Source organism: Oryctolagus cuniculus, chromosome 17 (assembly GCF_964237555.1).
Source record: "Oryctolagus cuniculus chromosome 17, mOryCun1.1, whole genome shotgun sequence".
Classification (NCBI taxonomy): domain Eukaryota; kingdom Metazoa; phylum Chordata; class Mammalia; order Lagomorpha; family Leporidae; genus Oryctolagus; species Oryctolagus cuniculus.
The window spans coordinates 49,142,494-49,162,421 of record NC_091448.1 but is presented as its reverse complement, the minus strand read 5'-3'; the positions used below and the strand labels follow the sequence as shown (position 1 = coordinate 49,162,421).

General features: G+C 59.4%; 1 protein-coding gene across 1 annotated transcript; it reads left to right on the top strand.

Moving 5' to 3' along the window:
• The first annotated feature begins 965 nt into the window (after positions 1-965).
• Positions 966-16,965, top strand: P2RX1 (purinergic receptor P2X 1). Its single transcript, XM_002718860.5, has 12 exons — positions 966-1,305; positions 10,283-10,430; positions 10,729-10,800; positions 11,176-11,245; positions 11,475-11,571; positions 11,862-11,942; positions 12,168-12,309; positions 14,310-14,437; positions 14,841-14,931; positions 15,218-15,283; positions 15,627-15,728; positions 15,840-16,965. The coding sequence occupies exons 1-12, from the start codon at positions 1,169-1,171 to the stop codon at positions 15,903-15,905; spliced, it is 1,200 nt and encodes a 399-aa protein (XP_002718906.1). The 5' UTR covers positions 966-1,168; the 3' UTR covers positions 15,906-16,965.
• Positions 16,966-19,928: the final 2,963 nt, after the last annotated feature.

The window sequence follows — 19,928 nt, the reverse complement described above, 5'->3', positions numbered from 1 at the left end:
GGGAGCAAGGGGGGCAGGAGGGGGGCACCGGGGAACCTCCTGCTTCAGGTCTGCACCTCCAGCACCAGCCCAGCTGAGCTTGGGCAACTCGCTTCTCTCTGGGCTTCCGTTTCCCCATCTGGGGCTGCAGAGGCCTGGGTTAAGGCTGAAGAAGGACTGGACTCCAAACTCAATAGGGGCCCCAAGTTCTGCTGTCAAGCCCGTCCCCCCCCTTGACCTTGGCCTGTGAGCGCACAGGCTTGGAGAGGCATTGGGAGCCACCCATGGCCCCCGGCCAGCAAAGCACAGCTGGGGAGGGCTGATGTCTTGTCCCCCTTCTCCCCACGGCAATGCTTGATAGGCGTGGCTCTTGTCCTGTCTGGGCACCTGTCCCCTTCCTCCTTCTTGGTGGCAGGGAGGTGTAGCTGGGCAGGTGCAGGTAGAGGGAGCGGCCAGCACAGTGCAGAGGCGGATCAGGCTCAACGCAGCCTCGAACCCAGGGATGCCTGCAGGCCCAGGGGTGGGGTCCTGGCTGCAGCTCGGCTCAGGAGGTGTCAGGCAGCAGGACCTGAAGCAGCTCAGCTGCTTCTGCACGCTTGCTGCAAGCCCCCAGGGACCATAGTGCTCACCTGGGAGGAGGGGGCAGCTGATGGGGGGCCCTGTGTGGGCATGGGAGTGGGGAGGGGTCCCCAGCTGTGGGGGAGCTGTAGCCTTAGGCCATCCCGCCTTCGCAGGGCCCCTGGCTGGTGCCCCCACTCCTTCTTGCCGGGTTCGTGGGCAGGGGTGTGGGGGGGGTGCCTGATGGCTTTATCTCTGCCTCTGTGACCAGTGGTCAGTGGTTTCCTGCCAACAGCTCCTGTTTCCGGAGGCCCAGCAGGGCCCAGGCGGAGCCAGGAGGGGCAGTGGGGCTGGGCCTGGGTGGCCCCACCGGCCCCGCCCCCGTCTATCTTTGGGAATTTATTTGTCCACGGCCACGGCTTGTCCGCAGTCCACTGCTTGCTGGGGACCGAGAGCCGCTCTGACCACCCGAGGATTCTCCCTCCCAACCCAAACGCCGCCCACTGACCTCTGACTCCTGACCTCTGGCCCCAGAGCCCTGGCCCCACTGGTCCTGCCCCGTGCTTCCTAGGGGTCTGGGGAGCCCCCAGAAGCTGTAGGCGTGGCCGGGAGTGAGCCCGCCTGGCCCACCATGGCACGGCGGCTCCAGGACGAGCTGGCCGCCTTCTTCTTCGAGTATGACACCCCCCGCATGGTGCTCGTGCGCAACAAAAAGGTGGGCGTCGTCTTCCGCCTCATCCAGCTCCTGGTCCTGGCCTACGTCGTGGGGTGAGTCCGGGGCCCCTGGCTTGCTCCAGGCCTGTCCCTGGAGGTCAGGCTGTGGGGCGTCCCCACACTGCCGGAGCCCCCGTTTCTCCCCACTCACTGGAGGGCCTCCCCACCTGCCCAGCCACCATGCTATCTGGGAGGCATGCAAAGCCTGGCAAGATGTCCGAGATGGGGACACTGAGGCAGAGGGAGGCCCTGGCTGGGTCACACCGCGCACGAGCAGCCGAGCGCTGGGCTGGGTTCTGAGGAACCATCGGTGTTGGCGATTCCACAGCCAGAGTCCTTCTATCTCTGTGTGGCCACCAAGCCTGCCTCCCCCTGAGAGACAGAGGCCGCACCCCACTTTACCCAAATTAGGGACATCCTGGGATATCTGAGCAAGGCTGATTCTGCACGGCTTCCTGGTCAGGCTGGAGGTCAGCTCGGGTCCCAGGATGGCGACTCTTTTCTGGGCATCTCTGGACCTGTCCCCCTGTACCGGGAGCACAGGGCCAGAGTATGGCAGGGCTCCCTCTGCTGGCTGGCCAGCCTGGGCACTATGCCAAGGCCAAGTTCCGGTCTCGCTGTCCTGGGATGGCTTGCACGCCTGGCGAGTCTTGCACGGGCACATGGGTGTCCCAGCCGGGCTCTGGGTCCATGCACCTGCCCTCCTGTGTCTGATGTGTGCCCAGCGGGTGTGCTGCTGGGCGTCCCTGGGGCTGGGTACCCTCAGGTGTGTGTCTTTGTGTGTGTGCACCTGGCTGTGTCCACACCTGTGCTGGGGCTGAGGTGGCTCGGTGCCCAATGCACGTCCCCTGTGTGTGTCCACTCATAGCAAGTGTGCAGAGGACTCTTGCCAGGGGTGGGGGGGAGGGTGTTGACAGCACCCGGCAGCCTGGCCTGCCTTTGCTATGTGATTCTAGGACTCTCTGTTCCTCATTTTGGCCTCGGATATGAATCTGCATTGCTGAATGGAGCCAGGACCAGCTGACCAGGTCCTAGACAGTGGCCTTGTGACCCTGGTCTCCCCAGAACTTCTGTTGTTCAAACACGCTTGTCTCTGCCTGACCGCAGAGCCGCTCAGATGCGGCCAGAGCCAGGCCCTCAGGATGTCTCTCTCTCTCTCTCTCTTTTTTTTTTTTTTTTTTTTGACAGGCAGAGTGGACAGTGAGAGAGAGAGACAGAGAGAAAGGTCTTCCTTTGCCGTTGGTTCACCCTCCAATGGCCGCTGCGGCCGGTGCACCGCGCTGATCCGATGGCAGGAGCCAGGTGCTTCTCCTGGTCTCCCATGGGGTGCAGGGCCCAAGCACCTGGGCCATCCTCCACTGCACTCCCTGGCCACAGCAGAGAGCTGGCCTGGAAGAGGGGCAACCGGGACAGAATCTGGCCCCTTGACCGGGACTAGAACCCGGTGTGCCGGCGCCGCAGATGGAGGATTAGCCTATTGAGCTGCGGTGCTGGCCATTGAATGTCTCTTGTTAGGGAAACAGACGCAGAGGCACTGTGGGGTCACACAGCAAGTCAGCGGCAATCCAGGGTTAGACTGAGGTCCCCGAATCCTGGGCCGCTACTCTGGCTTTTTACCAATATCGCAAGGGTTTGGGGACCCCCTAATGGGCAGTGATGGGGAACAGGTGTCAGGCCCAGGACCGGCCTAAAAGCCTCACTCCTGACACTCTGGGGTAGAGAGAGGCCATCCGCTGGGGCCCAGTCTGCTTAAGAGGATGGGAGATTGCTGTCCTCACTCTGGCCCCTATCTCTGCCTTCAGAGCAGTGACCCTGAGCAGGGCTAGGGCCCTCTTGAGCGCTGGTCACAGCTGTCAGAGAGGAAGGGACAACCCACCCTCCTAGTGGCAGTACCCACCCCACGCTGCCCTCCTGCCTCTCTGCCTGCCTCCCTCTGCGAGCCAGTGGGGGACCGAGGCACAGTGACTTGGCTGGATCGTGTGGCTGGGGAGAGGCTCAGCAGGAGTTGAACCTTATTTGCAAGGCTCCAAAGTCAGCCTTGACATCCTGGGAAGGAATCATCATCAAAAAACAGCAGCTAGAAGGGGCAGGATCTACGCTCCCCACGCCCAAGCCAGGCTTCCTCCTGCCGTCTCTGTCGCCCTCGTCTGGCCACTGCCCAGGACTGCATGGTCTCCTCCACTGTGCGCTCCCAGCTGCAGACCAAATCTCCCACGCAGCCTGGATCTGATCCCGGCATCTCTGGCCTCTGTTTCCCAACCGTGACACGGGACAGCCCCGAGACTTGCACTCTCGGCTCGGAAGACGGTAGCACACTTGGCGCTGTCTCACGCGGGTGAGAGCGGTCCTCCAGGAGCTCACAGGCCTGTGCTGTGTTCCTGCCTGGGTGGGGGGAGGGTTTGGCTGCAGCACACAGGAGGACCCCCAGAGGTTTTGTGAATGCTCCTTGGGGAGGGGGGGCCTGGGAAGACTTCCACAAGCTGGCACCGTGGTGGCAGTGGCCGGGCGCAAAGGCCGGGGAGTCAGGGGCCCGGCAGGTCTTGTTGGCGCTTCCTCTCCTCGTCCCTTCTGGACCTCTTTCCGCGTCGGTCCTGGCAGTCTGAGCTCCCGTCTACTGGGTAACCTCTCCAAATGACCACAGTGGCCAGGGCTGGGCCAGCCCAAAGCCAGGAACTGGGACTTCAATGCAGGTCTTCCCTATGGGTGGCAGGGATGCAACCAATTAGGCCAGCGCCTGCTTCCTCTCGGAGTGCACATCGGCAGGAAACCAGACTCAGAAGTGGAGCCAAGAATCAAACCCAGACACTCTGAGTTTCCAATGTGGGATGCAGGCCTCCTGCTGCCCCCTGCTGCCTGCCCCTGCTCCATAGAATCATGAGTTCTGAGCTCTCCAAGGGGCTCCTGGGAGAAGGTTAGCTAGAAATCACTGCTCAGAGAAAGGCATCCAGGGATGGTGACAAGGACACAGTGCAGTGTGAGCAGGCGGACGGGGACGATTTGAGGAGGAATAAGCCAGCCAGCCTTCGGTTCCCAAAACAGAAGCCCAGCCAAACTGGATTCAAAGGAAGGCTGAGGCTTCAATTGGTTCATGCAACTGAAAACCCACGTGGGTCCCTGCCTGGCTGGAGCCTGCTTGACAGGTGCACGGGGGAAGGAGCTTGACAGTGAGCTGAGCAGTTTAGGGTGGTCCAGCCTGGGTTCCCAGACAAAGCTCTCCAGGGTCTGTCTGCTCTCAGCTGCGTGATGCTCTGTGGGGGCTTCATTCTCAGGCAGGCTCTGTCTTGCTAGTGACAAAACAGCTACCATCAGCTCCCAGCAGATACGCCCTGAACTCAGCCACCCCTGAGGCTCAGCTGCAGCCCCTACCTCTGGAACTCCGGCCAAAGTCCCAGGTCTGACTCTGATTGGCTGGGCTGGGGTCATGTGCCCCCTTCCAGAACCAATCCTTGTGGCCAAGGAGACAGCATGCTCTGATTGGAGGAGTCTGACTGTGTGCCCACCCCAATCCAGGCCAGCCTATGGGGAAGCTGCGTGTGAGCAAAGGCCTGGGCCAGGCGCAGAACACGGGAGTCGCTAGGACTTGGCTAGAGGCTGCATGAAAGGCACCAAGGGAGAGGATGTGGAGGGGGAGCAGGGCCTCTGGCTGGGGAACCCGCAGGCAGTAGGGAGCCATGGAAGGCTGTCCAGCAGGGGGGGAACCGGGAAAGGCAGAGGTGGGGGCGGGGGCTGCAAAGAGGCAGCAGTGCGGGGAAGAGAGGGTGGGAATGAGGCAGTGAGCTTGGGGACAGCAGTCCACCCTGCTGCCCCTCACTGCTGGCCAGCCAGCACGGCCAGCATTTCTAACTTCACAGGACAAGTGGGAGACTGGAACTGATGGATGGCTTTTTAGAGGTTGGTGAGTTACTCCAAAACTTTAAAAACACAGGGGAGAGTGGTTGGCACAGCAGTTAGGACGCACTCGAGATGCCCGCGTTCCCTGTTGGAGCGCCTGCTTCGAGTCTCGCTCCACTTTCCATCCGGCTTCCTGCTGCTTCTCCCCATGGGAGGTAGCAGATGATGGCACAGACACTGGGGTCCCGGCCACCCACGTGGGAGATCTGGATTGGGTCCTGGCTTTGGCCTTGATCCAACTCTGGCTGCTGCAAGATTTTGGGGAGTGAAGCAGTGGATGGAAGCTCTCTCTGCCTCTCAAATAAAAAAATAAATAAATACAAACTTATTAAAAATTATAAAAATTGAAAACCACAAATTACAGGCCAGAGCAGTCTGCAGGCTGCATGTTTATTAGCCTGTGAGTGCAGAGCCCGGCCCCTGGCTCTGAACTCTGTCCCCCCTGGGTCTGGAGCCTGGGCTGGCCCCTCCCTGAGGCGGCTGCTGCCCCTGTGCCCCATGGCTACACCGGGTGTCTCACCAGCCTCCAGCCCTCTGAGCCCCAGCACCTGCGCCAGCTCCTCCCTGCCTCAGCCCCTCCCAGCCAGCCCCTCTGGGTCCCTAGCTAAAAGCCAAGAGCAGACAGGAAGATCAGAGCATGTGGGGCCAGTGGGCAGGGCCGCTGTGGGGATGGTGCCCAGGGCCCAGCCCAGGGGACGGCCAGGATGCAGGAGCAGGTTCTGTGGGGCTGGCAGGGCTTCCAGTGGGTTGCGTTGAACTTGAGTTGTGTGGTGCTTAGTGCTGGCTAAGCGTAGCATTCACCCTTTAAGAAAGCACTAATTTCTGGGTATCAAAATAAACTTACCTTTTAATTCTACTTTCCACAAACTTTTTGAAGTACCCTTGTATGTACCCAAGGGTGGCTTACTGGGTCAAAATGGAATTCTGCATTTAACTTTAAATTTTTATTTATTTCAGAGGGAGGGAGGGAGGGAGGGAGGGAGGGAGAAAGAGAGAGAGAGAGAGAGAGAGAGAGAGAGTTTTCCATCTGTTTGTTCACTCCCCAAACGCCTGCAACAGCCAGGACTGGGCCAGGCCCACATTGGGAGCTGGGAAACCACTCCAGGTCTCCCACATGGGTGGCTGGAACTCAATGACTGGAGCCATCATCTGCTGCCTCCCAGGGTGCGCATTCGCAGGAAGCTGGAGTTAGGACCCGGATCCGGGCTCAAGTAGGCATCCCAGGCAGGGGCCTCACTGCTGTGCCTGTCGCCCACCCCCATTTCTCACCCCGCGAGGAGCTGCAGGACTGTTTCCAGGGCGGTCCCTTGAGTTGGAGGTGCCTGTGCCATGACTGAGGGTGGGGGCAGGGGGGACACGGCAGTCACCAAGCAGTTGGTGATGTAGGCGTTTCTATAAGTTCCCTGGGTGTAGGATTTTTGTTTGGTTTGTTCATTTCTGTATTTTTAGCATCTAGAACAGTGCTTGGCACACAATAGGGGCTTGGTAGGTAAATATTTGTTGAATGACTAAATGACTGTGTGGGACTGAATCTTGGAGAGGGTGCAGATCTGGAGGTAGAAATCTGGAGGCCTCTGCGTGTCTGTGACAGCTCCCGTGGACTCCCACGGGGCCGAGTCTGGGAGCCAGGCGAAGAGGGCAGATCAGAAAGGGAACCAGAGGGGGTGGAGTGGAGTCAGTGAAAGTGAGAGTTGTTAGTTATTGTGCACCTACTGCGTGCCATGTGCTGGGTGAGCTTCCTTGCAGAGAGCTCACGGGAGCTTCCCTTTGTGCCTTGGTCTCCAGTGGCACAGCCGGGAGCTGAGCACATGGTGGGACCTTGCTCTGTGTGTGCTACATGAGCAGCCGCACCAGAAAACCAGGGGTCAGAGAGGAAGCCACCTGGCTGGTGAGGGCCGGCACGCGTCGCCCTCCGGGAGGGGCCCTTGGAGAAGGAAGAGGAGAGGCTGGGATGATGATTTCTGGAAGTCCCGGTGTCTCTGATGTCAGAGCTGCTGGTGGTCTTCCCAGGATGGTGACAGGTCAGGTCAAGGCCTGGCTTTGGAGGGGCGGGCCTGGCACTGTGGGGATTCCGTTATCACCGGAACTGAGGTCATGAAGGCTGCACTGGGCTTTTCGCCTTGATTCCGCAGACCAGCAGTGCTGGAAAACGCAGGTCGGTCCCAGCAGGCAGCCCGATGGCTTCGCCGTCCTCTGTGCTCCCGGCCCCTTCTCAGTGGAGAGGGTGTGGAGCCCTAGGCAGGTGCCGCAGCCAGGGCTGCCCGGTGCTGGCCTCTCACTCTGGGGAGGGCCTCGGCCCCGGGCCGTGGCTCCTTCATCTACATTATGGCGAGTCGGTACTGGGTGAAGCCAGAAATGCACCTGGCGTGTTGGGGCTGGGAGTGCCGACAAGGAGGGCAGTGGGGCTCCGAGTGTGAAGCAGCTGCACCACTGCACCCCGCCCCTGCCACCAACACTCCTGAAACCTTGGATGCAGAGCCAGAGGCCTTCCTGGAGGAAGCAACTGAGGGGGCTGTAGGTGGGCGACACCCCACGCTCCCTGTCTGGGTTGCAGGCAGCGGCCCGCTGTCGGCTCAGACCTTCCTTCAGCCTCACCTGTTGCTATGTAGGACCTGCAGGGGGCAGCAGTGACCGTGCTTGGCGAGCGAGAGGAGGGCTCGGCTCCAGGCCTGCCAGGGAGTGGTGCTTGGAAGGAGAGGATGCTACTGTGGGGAGAGAGTGGAGGTGGCTTGTGCTGCCTTGCCAGGGGCTGGAGCAGGGAGACAGCCCTTGGGGAACGAGCTGGGACTCTGGGATAAGAGACCTGGAGAATTCAGTTCTGGGCCGGAGCTCTGGGTGCCTGTGTTCTGCTCCGACAGGTGTGGCAGGAGGTGGAGGAAGCATAGGGTCTCCCAACTGCACACTCGCAGTTTCCCTCAAAACATACAGCAACACACACACACACACACGCAGGTGCATTTCCACCAACTCTGCATGTAGACGAGCCACTGCTCTGCAGAGACGTCCTGTCCGGGTCTCTCTCAGTTGTGGGCAGCAGAAGCCAAACCCAGACTGGAAGTGGGGCTGGTGCTGTGCTGCATGGCTTGGGCGGCCACCTGCAGCGCCAGCTTCCTGTATCTCAGCACTGGTTCTACTCCCGGCTGCTCCACTTCCCGTCTGGCTCCTAGCTCATGCGCCTGGGAAAGCAGCCGAAGATGGCTCAGGCACCTGGGCTCCTGCCACCCATGTGGGGACCCAGATGGAGAACCCCGAGGGCTTCAGCCTGGCCCAGACCTGGCTGCTGTGAGCATTCAGGGAGTAAACCAGCGGATGGGAGGTATCACCCCCATTTCCCTACACCTTGCCCTGTATTTCTTTCTTTTTCTTTCTCTTTTTAAAAAAGATTTATTTATTTATTTATTTATTTGAAAGTCAGAGTTACACAGAGAGAGGAGAGGCAGAGAGAGAGAGTCTTCCATCCACTGGTCCACTCCCCATTGGCTGCAATGGCTGGAGCTGCGCTGATCTGAAGCCAGGAGCCAGGAGCTAGGGTCTTCCTGCGCAGGTGCAGGGGCCCAAGTACTTGGGCCATCTTCTACTGCTTTCCCAGGCCACAGCAGAGAGTTAGATCGAAAGTAGAGCAGCCGGGTCTCGAACCGGCGCCCACATGGGATGTCGGCACTGTAGGTGGCGGCTTTACCCTCTACACCACAGCACCAGCCCCATCTTTTTTTTTTTTTTTTTTTAAGATTTATTTATTTGAAAGACACAGTTACAGAGAGAGGTAGAGGGAGAGAGGTCGTCCATCCACTGGTTCATTCCCCAAATGGCTGCAACAGCTGAGCTAAGCTGATCCAAAGCCAGGAGCCAGAAGCTTCTAGTCTCCCATGCAGGTGCAGGGGCCCAAGCACTTGGGCCATCTTCCACTGCCTTCTCAGGCCATAGCAGAGAGCTGGATCAGAAGTGGAGCAGCCAGGTCTTGAACCAGCACCCATATGGGATACTGGTGCTGTATGCTGGGGCTTTAACTCACTGCGCCACTGCACCGGGCTCTGCCCTGCCTTTCAAACAAACAAAAACAAGCAAATAAATATTTTTTAAAGGGAGTTTATGGATAGCTTCTGGGCCTTTTGGCCAAGATCAAGTGCAGCAGAAAGGAGTTTATGGGCTAAGTAACTGAGAAATCCAGAGGCAGGCTGCGACACGGTGCAGGCCAGGCTGGATCCGGGTGCTGAAGCATCGTCGGGCGCTGCTCTTCTCCCTCTCCCCGCCCGGCTTTCCTCTAGGTCGGTTTCATTCTCAGGCCTGTTTTTTGGTCTGGTAGCCACTCTGCTTAGCTGCCCAAGAGAGAAGAGTTCTTTCCCAGGAATTCCAGGAACAATTCTGGCCTCATTGTTGCAACTCCCTGTGCTGTGTGTCACTCACTAGATCCATCACTGGTAGCAGCTGGCTGGGACATTGATAGGTAAGGCTTGGTTATGTGTCCACCCCTGGGGCCAGCAGAGAGCTCAGCCCCACCGAAGCTCCCACACTGAACGTGGAGGACTCAGAAGAGCGGGGGTTCTCAGTGCTGGGAATGCAAGGCTGCACTTTCCCAAGAACTCGGGGAGGCCTCCAGCCTGGGCCGTCCTCACCAAGGGCTCCACTGGGAGGCCGGAGCCTGCAAGCCCTGTGGAGGGCTGGTTCTCCCCCTCGGTCAGATAACAATACCTCATAGCATGACCGCACTCACACTGACTACATTTCACACCCCAATGCTGTTAGTCCATTTTACAGACGAGGAAGCTGAGGCCCAGAGGCGTTGGATAGGTCGCCCCAAACTCCACAGCCAGTGAATAGTGGAGCTGGGATTCAACCCTGGGCTGCTGGACACCCAAGGCCAGACTCCCCATCATGGTGCTTGGCAGGAAGGAAGGGCCACTTGGTTGGGGGCAAGTATTGGGGTCCCCCCCCAAAGCCAGCACTTGGGAAAGAGAGACATCAGGAGGCCTCTTCCCTGGAAATCCAGATTTTCATGCCTCCAGCCCAAGGTTTAGGAGCTTCTCCTGTAGAGGCTCCAACTTGCATCTGGGGCGGACAAGACGAAGCAGGTGACAGGTGCAGCTAATGCCAGTAAGGGCACGTGCACCTAGCTCTGGCCCCCATGCCGCCACCCCCGCAGGTGGGTGTTTGTCTACGAGAAAGGCTACCAGACTTCGAGCGGCCTCATCAGCAGCGTGTCTGTGAAGCTCAAGGGCCTGGCTGTGACCCAGCTTGGGGACGTCGGAGCCCAGGTCTGGGACGTGGCCGACTACGTCTTCCCGGCCCAGGTGAGCTGACTCAGGCCTACACCTTCCACCCACGGTGCCTGGCTCCGAGCTGTGGGAGGCTCTGTCCCCTCACCCCGAGGGATCAGTTCAGCTGCTATCTCGCTGAGTCTCAGTTCCCCTAGCTGTGAATGAGAGGCAGGAGCAGCCTGGTCATCAGCCCACTTGGACGCGCTGGAGTGTGGGGGCTGCCAAGTGTCCTGTGGGCCCCAGGGCCCTATGAGGACAGGATCTGGAATGTTGGGGGCTGCCCTCTCAGCTCGCAGCCCTGCCCACCCTCCCCCCTGCACCTCTCTTCCAGGGGGACAGCTCCTTCGTGGTCATGACCAATTTCATCGTCACGCTCCGGCAGACTCAGCGGCACTGTGCAGAGGTGAAGACTGGGGCGGGTGGGGGGTGATATGGAAGAGAAGGTCCCCTTGGGCACTGGAGCACATGCCAAGGTGGAACTTATGGCTTAGATTAACTGTCAGCCACCAGAGGGGCTGGGCCTCCCCCCAGTGCTGTGCCCAGCAAGACGCTGACCCTTGCTGCCTCCCAGGCCCTGCCCACTGACACTGATGTGGGCACCTGCGCGTGGCCCTGTGGGCTCTTCAGCATACTGGGAGGGGAAGGGAGGCTGTGAGTAGGGGTCGCCCCAAAGAGTCCAAGACTCTTCCCCTCGCCCACCCTAGAACTCTGGGGGTGGGAGGGGCTCTTCTCAAGCCCCCACCCAAGGGCTGGGGCCAGCAGCTCTCCCCTCCCCCAGCACCCAGAAGGGGGCACGTGCAGGGATGACAGCGGCTGCACCCCCGGCAAGGCAGAGAGGAAGGCCCAAGGTAAGGTCGGCTCCTCCCAGCAGCTCCCCTGCTCCTCCTGGTTCCAGGCCAGTGTCCTCCATGCCCGCCGGGCCTGTCCCTGCCTCGCTCCTTGCCCCGCCTGCTGGGCTCTCTCCCCTCCTGCCCACCGTGATGGGCTGCCCATCCCAGACCCAGCCACGTATCATCCCCAGGGCCTCCACTGCACTCCCAGCTTGGGGTGGGCACCCAGGGCTCCTCCCTCCTCCAGGCATCCGCTCAGGCAAGTGTGTGGCCTTCAACGACAGCGTGCGGACGTGTGAGATCTTCGGCTGGTGCCCCGTGGAGGTGGACGACCATGTCCCCAGGTAACTGACGCCTTTCTCTCCTGAGAGCCAAGAGCAGGGTCCCTGGCCGGGACACAGGGGCGCTGGGATAAGGAATGGGTCTGTCTCTTATTCTGACCCCGCTCTTCTGCCCCCACCCCTCACCCACCACCCCCGTCCATGTGGCCCAGGCCAAAGGTTTTCCCTGGGCCCTGGTCAAGAGGCCCTTGGGTCCACCACGGCGGCATACCAACCACCCCAGGCTGTGCCGAGCTCGGCGCACACAGCGGTGCTCCTGGAGAGGGGTGGTGAGTGACTGTGGTCTCCTCCAGCCCTGCCCTTCTCCGAGAGGCTGAGAACTTCACTCTCTTCATCAAGAACAGCATCAGCTTTCCACGCTTCAAGGTCAACAGGTGCGTGGGAAAGGTAGACAGGCAGCAGGCGGCACCCCAAGCTGTCCAGCTACTCTCAGGGTCTGTCTCTGTCCCTTCCTGCTGATTCTGCTCTGCAGGAGAAAGCCCGGGCTGCCAGGGTGGCAGCCTGGAGCCCGTAAGTGTCCCCAGAGCCTCTGGGAGGAGTGGGCACCTCCTGGCTCACTCATGGCTGCCATCACCCATGCCTTTTCCCACACTCCGTAGGCGCAACCTAGTGGAGGAGGTGAATGCCAGCTACATGAGGACCTGCCTGTACCACAAGACTGCGCACCCTCTGTGCCCTGTCTTCCAGCTCGGTTACGTGGTGCAGGAGTCAGGCCAGAACTTCAGCAGCCTGGCTGAGAAGGTACGGGAACGTCGCTGGGCGGAATGCCGGATGGGTGGGGTGGGCCGGGTTCAGGAGCATACTCAAGTTTTCAGGCCCTCTGGTGTGGGCTGAGGATATGTAGGGGTCTGGTCTGCAATTCTGGGTACCCCCGAGGGCCAGGCCTGTGTCCCCAGCAAGGGCTGGTGTCGATCTGGTGCTGTGGAGGGTCCCAGCAGGAATGGACATGATTTTGTCATGAAGGTCATGACCTTGTCACTCAATGTCCCATCACTGAAAGAATATTAGATAAAAGCAGCGTGAAGGCCATAGCCTGTGTTCCGGAGGAGTCCCGTGCCCCAAGTCTCCCCATCACCTGGGGTTCTAGGAGGAGCCGTGCCTATGAGGAATGCAGGCTTGGCCGACTGGGTGTAGTTTGGTCCCGACCCTGGCCAGCACACGGACCTCAGACAAGCCTCTTCCATTCGGCATATCTGAGCTCTCGCACCTGTCAAGTGGGGACAATCACAGAGCCAGCCCCGTGGAGCAGTCTCGGTCACGTGGCTTCTCACCCGTGACTCTCCAGGACCACGGGGCATGTGATGGCTCAACGTGTCTGTCCCCATGTGCCCTGCTCTGTCCCAGGGATGGAATTGAGTCCTTTTCCTGTGCTGTCACCAGAAGCCGCTTGTGACACCTCTGTCAACAGCAGAGGCCATCACTCCTTTTCTTTCGAGGGCCAGGGAGGACTTGTGCTCAGCTTTGCAGGCTGGCTGGCCGGTCTCTGCGCCAGCGCCCCACGTCAGCCACAGGGGCGGGGCAGAAGCAGCACGGTCAGTTAGCAGTGGGTGGAGCCAGCTTTGGTTGGAAGAGCATGGTGTAGTCTAGCAGTGGCCAGGAGACTGAGATGTGGAGTGGGATGCGGTGGCGGCAAGGCCGGAAGATACAACAGGGTTCTCACCCCAAAGCAGCTTTCCACAAACAAAACACATTTTCCCTTCCAGACATTGCCTGTACCAGCTATGAGAAGGGGGTTTTTTAAAATATTTGCTTATTAGGCCAGCGCCGCGGCTCACTAGGCTAATCCTCTGATTGCGGCGTTGGCACCCCGGGTTCTAGTCCCGGTTGGGGGCACCAGATTCTGTCCCGGTTGCTCCTCTTCCAGTCCAGCTCTCTGCTGTGGCCAGGGAGTGCAGTGGAGGATGGCCCAAGTGCTTGGGCCCTGCACCTGCATGGGAGACCAGGAGGAAGCACCTGGCTCCTGGCTTCAGATCGGCACAGCGTACTGGCTGTAGCAGCCATTTGAGGGGTGACCAATGGAAGGAAGACCTTTCTCTCTGTCTTTCTCTCTCTCACTGTCTAACTGCCTGTCAAAAAATTTGTTTATTTATTTTCTTTTTATATACTTATATTCACATTTATTTATTTGAAAGGCAGAGTTACAGGGAGAGGGAGAGACAGAGAGAGAGCTTCCATCTACTGGTTCACTTCCCAGATGGTCACAACAGCCAGGGCTGGGCCAGACTGAAGCCAGGAGCTTCATCCAGGTCTCCCACGTGGGTGCAGGGACTTAAGGACTTGGACCATCTTCTGCTGCTTTCCCAGGCGCATTAGCAAGGAGTTGGATCTGAAGTGGAGTAGCCAGGACTTGAACCTGTGCCTAAAGGGATGCCAGTATCACAGGCAGTAGCTTAACCTGCTGTACAACAATGCCAGCCCCCACTTCCTAGTTATTTGCATTTACTTGAAAGGGGGGGAGAGAGAGAGAGAGAGAGAGAGAGAGAGAGAGAGAGAGAGAGAGAGAGAGATGGCTGCAATAACCAGGGCTGGGCCAGGTCAGAAGCAAGGGCTGGAACTCCTTCCAAGTCTCCCACATGAGTGGCAGCTTCCACTGCCTTCCCAAGCTCATTAGCAGGAAACTGGATTGGAATAGAGCAGCCACTACGATATGGGAGGCTGGCATCCCAGGCAGCGGCTTAACCTGCTGCACCGCCATGCCAGCCCCTGAAATCCCAGATCTTAAACGCCTATGTCCCTGGCAGGGTGGAGCAGTTGGCATCACCATCGACTGGAACTGTGACCTGGACTGGCATGTGCGGCACTGCAAACCTATCTACGCCTTCCATGGGTTGTATGCGGAGAAAAATCTGTCCCCTGGCTTCAACTTCAGGTAGCTGCCAGCCCCTCCTGCACAACATCCTTCTTTGGAGCCTATGGCTCTTCAACTTGCAGAAACCCTTGGGGCTGAGCAAGTGTGCCCAGAAGGGAGCAGAGGATCCTGGGTAGCTCTAGTTCTACCAGGATAGCCAGACAGAAAGCCAGCAGGGAGCAAGTGTCCCCTCCCCCTGGATCTCAGTCCCCTTGAGGCCCACCTGGCCATGACTGGCTGGAGAAACCGCTGATGTCTGGAGCTGGGTGAGAGCAGGGTCTGGCCTTCTTGGAAGGGGCCTGGGACCTGGGGTGGGGCTGTGCTCAGACCTCTCCAAGCCCCTGCGTCCTGGTGCTGAGAACTTCAGAGCTGAGACAGGTTCTGCACAACCTCCTCCTGCAATCCCCCCCCCCCCCACGCCAAGGTTTGCCAGGCACTTCGTGGAGAACGGGACCAACTACCGTCACCTCTTCAAGGTGTTCGGGATTCGCTTTGACATCCTGGTGAATGGCAAGGTGAGTGTCCAGAGTAGGGGGAGGCAGCTGGGACACATCCTCGCCTGCACAGTCTTAAGAACAAATGGGAGCACGGGTGACATTGAGGCCTGGGCTTGGCAGACAGTGCCCATACCTGCCCCAAGCTGTCCCTAGAGGAAGGACAACCCCCAGGGACCACGTTGAGCCAGAACTCAGGGCAGCAGGTGGTGGGGACCATTCTCAGCCCCTTTGTCTCAGGCCTGGCCTTGCCCAGCTGGGCTCCTTCTGACTGTTAACCCTTCTGTCCCCTGGGCCCTGCCACCAGGCCGGGAAGTTTGACATCATCCCCACCATGACCACCATCGGCTCTGGGATTGGCATCTTCGGGGTGGTAAGTATGGGGGTCACCAGGCTACTGCGCTGGGGTTGTGCCCTTCCTCTTTCACATTGGGGTAGCAGCAACAGGTCCCTCGCCCCACGACTTGACCATTACTGTCCACGAGTGAGCCAGCAGCTGCCCCGCCCCCACCTGACCACAGTGCCTCTGAGGAAACTGAGGCCTAGAGCCGGGGCTGAACAGAGGAGGGAAGGGGCTGGCCCGGTGCCCTCATCCCCATTCCGGGAAGCGGAGCTCTGGATGGGGACAGGACCTGACAGGGACCTAGTAGGACCCAGGGAGTTCTGGGCCTGACCCCAGAACCCCATGCTGTGCCCACACCCTTCCCTGCTCCCAGGCCACGGTCCTCTGTGACCTGCTGCTGCTCCACATCCTGCCCAAAAGGCACTACTACAAGCAGAAGAAGTTCAAGTACGCAGAGGACATGGGCCCAGGGGCGGTAAGAGAGCTCCACGCTGTGGCCTCCCAAGGCCTCGGGTCGTGTGTCGGGGTGGGGGCTGGGGCAGCTGCTTCTCCAGGATGGATGCTCACCCCCTCCACGCACACACAGGGTGAGCGGGACCCCGCGGCCACCAGCTCCACCCTGGTCTTGCAGGAGAACATGAAGACGTCCTGACCCTCCAGAGAGACGCAGCGCGAGGCTTCAGGCTGGAGCCCTGGTGGGTCCCAGGGAGCCTCCTGCCTTCTGAGCCCACAGGGGCGCTGGTTTCCCAGCAGCTCAGGGTGGACCCTAGGAGTCACCCGTGCGGTGTGGGGTGTCTCCAACTCCACACCCCCAAAGGGAGCTCTGTGCCATTTTAGCCACTCCTTGGCCGAGATGGCTGGGGCTGGGCAGGGCCCCTCTCACTCACCCGTACCCCAAGCTTTTGTGTTCCCCTCTTGGAGCCTTCATTGTCCACCCCACTGCCTCAGTTTCTCTGGATCTGTGACCTCACATGGAAGCCGCAAGCCACAGTTGACTTGTTTAAATTAGAATAGAATAAAGTCAGAATTCACTTGCTCAATCAGACTGGACACGGTAGACACACGTGGCTAGCAGCCGCCAGACCGGACCACACAGACAGCTCCAGTGGACAGCTCTGCTGGAGCCCATTCCTATCGTCCTTCGAGTCCCCATGGAAGCTTATCAACAACACCTCCTGATCTGGAAGCTCCAGGGCCAGCCACATGAACTGCCTGCTAACAGACTCCCCGGGCCATTCGGGGCTGAAGCGCTCTCCTAGGACTTTCTGCCTCCCAGCTCCTGGGCGGGTGTCACAATCAGCCCTGGGCAGGTGAGGGCTTTCAGCAGGGTCCCGTACGCCCTCAGCACGTGTGTGGCGTGCTCACGTGTCACACGGGGTCTCATGCACACTCTCCCACGTGCACACGGCTCTCCATCCACTCGGTGGATCTGCACAGCATCGATCCTGCCAGCAACAAGCACCTCCCAGCACAGACTCACGGACGCTGCTGTGGCAGCTCTATGGGGAATGCGTTCTCCCAGTGTGCCAGGCCAGGACGGCTCATGGAGCCACGAATCCTTCCTCAGCCACCTCGGGTTGGGGTGGGAGCCTCCACTGAACTCTGGGCTCCCTGCCTGTGGCTCAGCCCCAGCTCTCAAGGCCTGCCTGGCTCCGTTAGAACACAAGGGCTGCGGACAGCGAGGGGCGGAGTACAATAAAGGGACAAACTTCTGCCGTCTGTGCTTTCTTTCCAGACTTGCCAGTGTGCCCGCCTGTGAAAGGCAGGGCTGGGCTGAGCAGTCTCCGGGGTCCCACTCAGCAGGTCGTGGTGAGCTGACCCAAGGGCCTCCAGCTAGCAGAGTTGGAGCTGGGCGTCAGCTCACGTCTGTCCACCAGGCGCTGTCTTGGCACAGCCTTGAACACTGGAGCCCATCCCAGGCCTCCATAAGCTCCTCCCTTGGCTGTGAGAGGCCTGGCGCTGGAACAAATCGAAAATCCGGAGGGAGGGAGGGAGGGAGGTGTCTCGTGAAATAGGGGTGAGGAAGGGCCTGGCTGTCTCTGGAGGGGATACTGGAGAATCCTTAAGAGGGTAGGAGGGCTTGCCTGGAGACGGTGTGGCGGGATCTGCCGGGGGCCCTGCGATGGGCTTGACCTCCAGGTCTGGATCTATGGCCAGGAAGGGTCTCCGAGCCCCCATCACTGTCCACAGTCTGGACCGGTGCTGTCCACGAGGATGTCCTGCAGTGGTGGAGAGGTTCTGTGCTGCCCCCCACCGAGGGGCTGTACCCACTCACTGCAGTGGCCACTGAGCACTGGAAACATAACCAGAACAATTGAGGAGCTCAAGTTTTTATTCACTTTTTAATTTTTTTTAAAAGTTATTTGACAGGTAGAATTATAGACAATGAGAGAGAGAGAGAGAGAGAGAGGTCTTCCTTCCATTGGTTCACTCCCCAAATGGCCGCCACGGCCTGCGCTGTGCCGATCCGAAGCCAGGAGCCAGGTGCTTTTCCTGGTCTCCCATGTGGGTGCAGGGCCCAAGCACTTGGGCCATCCTCCACTGCCCTCCCGGGCCACAGCAGAGAGCTGGACCAGACGAGGAGCAACTGGGACTAGAACCCATCGCCCATATGGGATGCTGGTGCCGCAGGTGGAGGATTAACCAAGTGAGCCACAGCACCGGCCCAAGTTTTTATTCACTTTAAAAAAGATTTATTTCTTTGAAAAACAGAGCAACTGAAGGAGAGAGAGAAAAAGAGAGAGATTTCCAACTGATGGTTCATTTTCCAAATGCCCACAATAGCCAAGGCTTAGGCCATGCTGAAACCATGAGCTAGGTTTCTCACACGGGTGCAGGGGCCCAAGCACTTGGCCATCTTCTGCTGTCTTCCCAGGTGCATTAGCAGGGAGCTGGATCAGAAGTGGAGCAGCCGGGACTCAAACTGTGCTCTGATATGAGACGCTTGCGGTGCTGGTTACCCCACTGCGCCAGCATGCAACATGCTGGCTCCTTTTACTCCCTTTTGACTCATTCAGATACTCACACGTGGCTAGTGGCTCCCTGCCTGCTCAGCACAGGCCAACCTCCCCTCTTCCTCAGGCCCTTGGCCTTCTGCCTCTCCCCCAGCCAAGAGCCATCCACGGCTCAGGTTTTGCAAGCCAGACTCTCTTCTGCCCTCCCTGGCTTCTCTAGACCCACCTACCTTCGCACCTCCTGCCCCCATCCTGCTGGATGAGCAGAGAAAGGCTCCTCCTCTGTCCCTCCCCCCTGCCCCACCCCGGCCCAGAGACTTCAGGGCAGTCGCTGCCCTTCTCTCTCTCCCTGAGGGCTGGGTGCCCTCTTCTGCCTCCTCCCACTCATGCTGCCCCACAGCTCCATCCACTTCACTGCCGCCCTTCCAGAAAGACCAGTTCACACTTCCCTCTGCAGTTGGCCTCTGCCTCCATGGCTTGTCCCAGACGCCCTTGCCAAGGTCACCTGCAGTGTCCCTGTTGCCAAATCCAAGTGGACACTTCAGCCCAAACCCTGCTCGGCCCGTGGGTACCTGATGCTGCTGCCCAAGCCCCCTCTTTGGTCAGATTTCCCTCCAGCAGCCCCAAGACCCAGCTCTCCTGGTTTCCCAGGCATCTTTGGCAGGTGTGTGGGGCAGAGATGGGCTCCTGCCGCAGCTTGGCTGCGGCTCCGGCGTGTCGGGGGTGGTGGCAAGTTGCTCAGCTCTCCAAGCTGCCTCTGTGACCCAGGGCTGGCAACAGACTCTATGAGGGCTGGGGTGAGACAGGATGTGGACAGTGCCCTGCAGAGAGCCTGGCACACCACCTTGCTCTGCCCCTCCATCTACCACCCTTCAATGGCGGAGTCGGGCAACTGTCCCTGGAATCTGTCTTCTCTGTGGTAATACAATCCTTGCCTCTTGGCTGAGCACGTGGCTGCCTAGAATGGACACTGCATCTCCCAGCCTCCTTCTGCAGCTGGATCTGGGCACCGGCCTGACTTCCAGCTCACGGGATGTATGCAGAGGTGTCGTGTGGCAACTACGGGGAACCAGCCTCAAAAGACAGTTGGTAGGTGCAGAGCTGTGCCTTTTTCATCTTCATCCTTTTCCCCATCCTTTTGCCTGACATGCATACGTGATGGCTGGAGCTTTAGTCACCATTCTGAACCATGAGGACAAGAGCCATACCCAGAGGTTGCTAGGGGAGAGTGGACGGAGCCACATCTGGGAGGTGTCTGTGGATCAGAGCCTCCATGCCAGTCCAGGGCTGTTTTTATGTGGGGATTCTGTTGCCTAGGTTAAACTTCAGATCCTTCCTGGTACAGAAATGGTACCCCCGTCCTTGGTTCTTGTTTCATTTGCTCTTTGAGTCATCTCATCCTTTCCCATGGGTCTAGTTACGGACATGGGTCCTTTCTGTCCCTCCCTCATTGCCACATCCAACTAGTTGCATGCAACAAACATCCATTGCACACCTAATGCCATGTGTCAGGCTGTGTGCTGCGGGAACCACGCAAAGGCCCTGCCCTTGAGCCGCTCCCAGTCCGGAGACAGGCAGACATGGGGCTCCAGGGAGTCCCCAGCAGGCAGCTCACCCAGGCTCGGCAGTGGCGAGGTCACAGGCGGTGGAAGGGCCATGGAACTGAGCCCTCAAAGACAAGCACGGCTTAGGGGGACGGTTGTAGAAGACTTGATTGGACC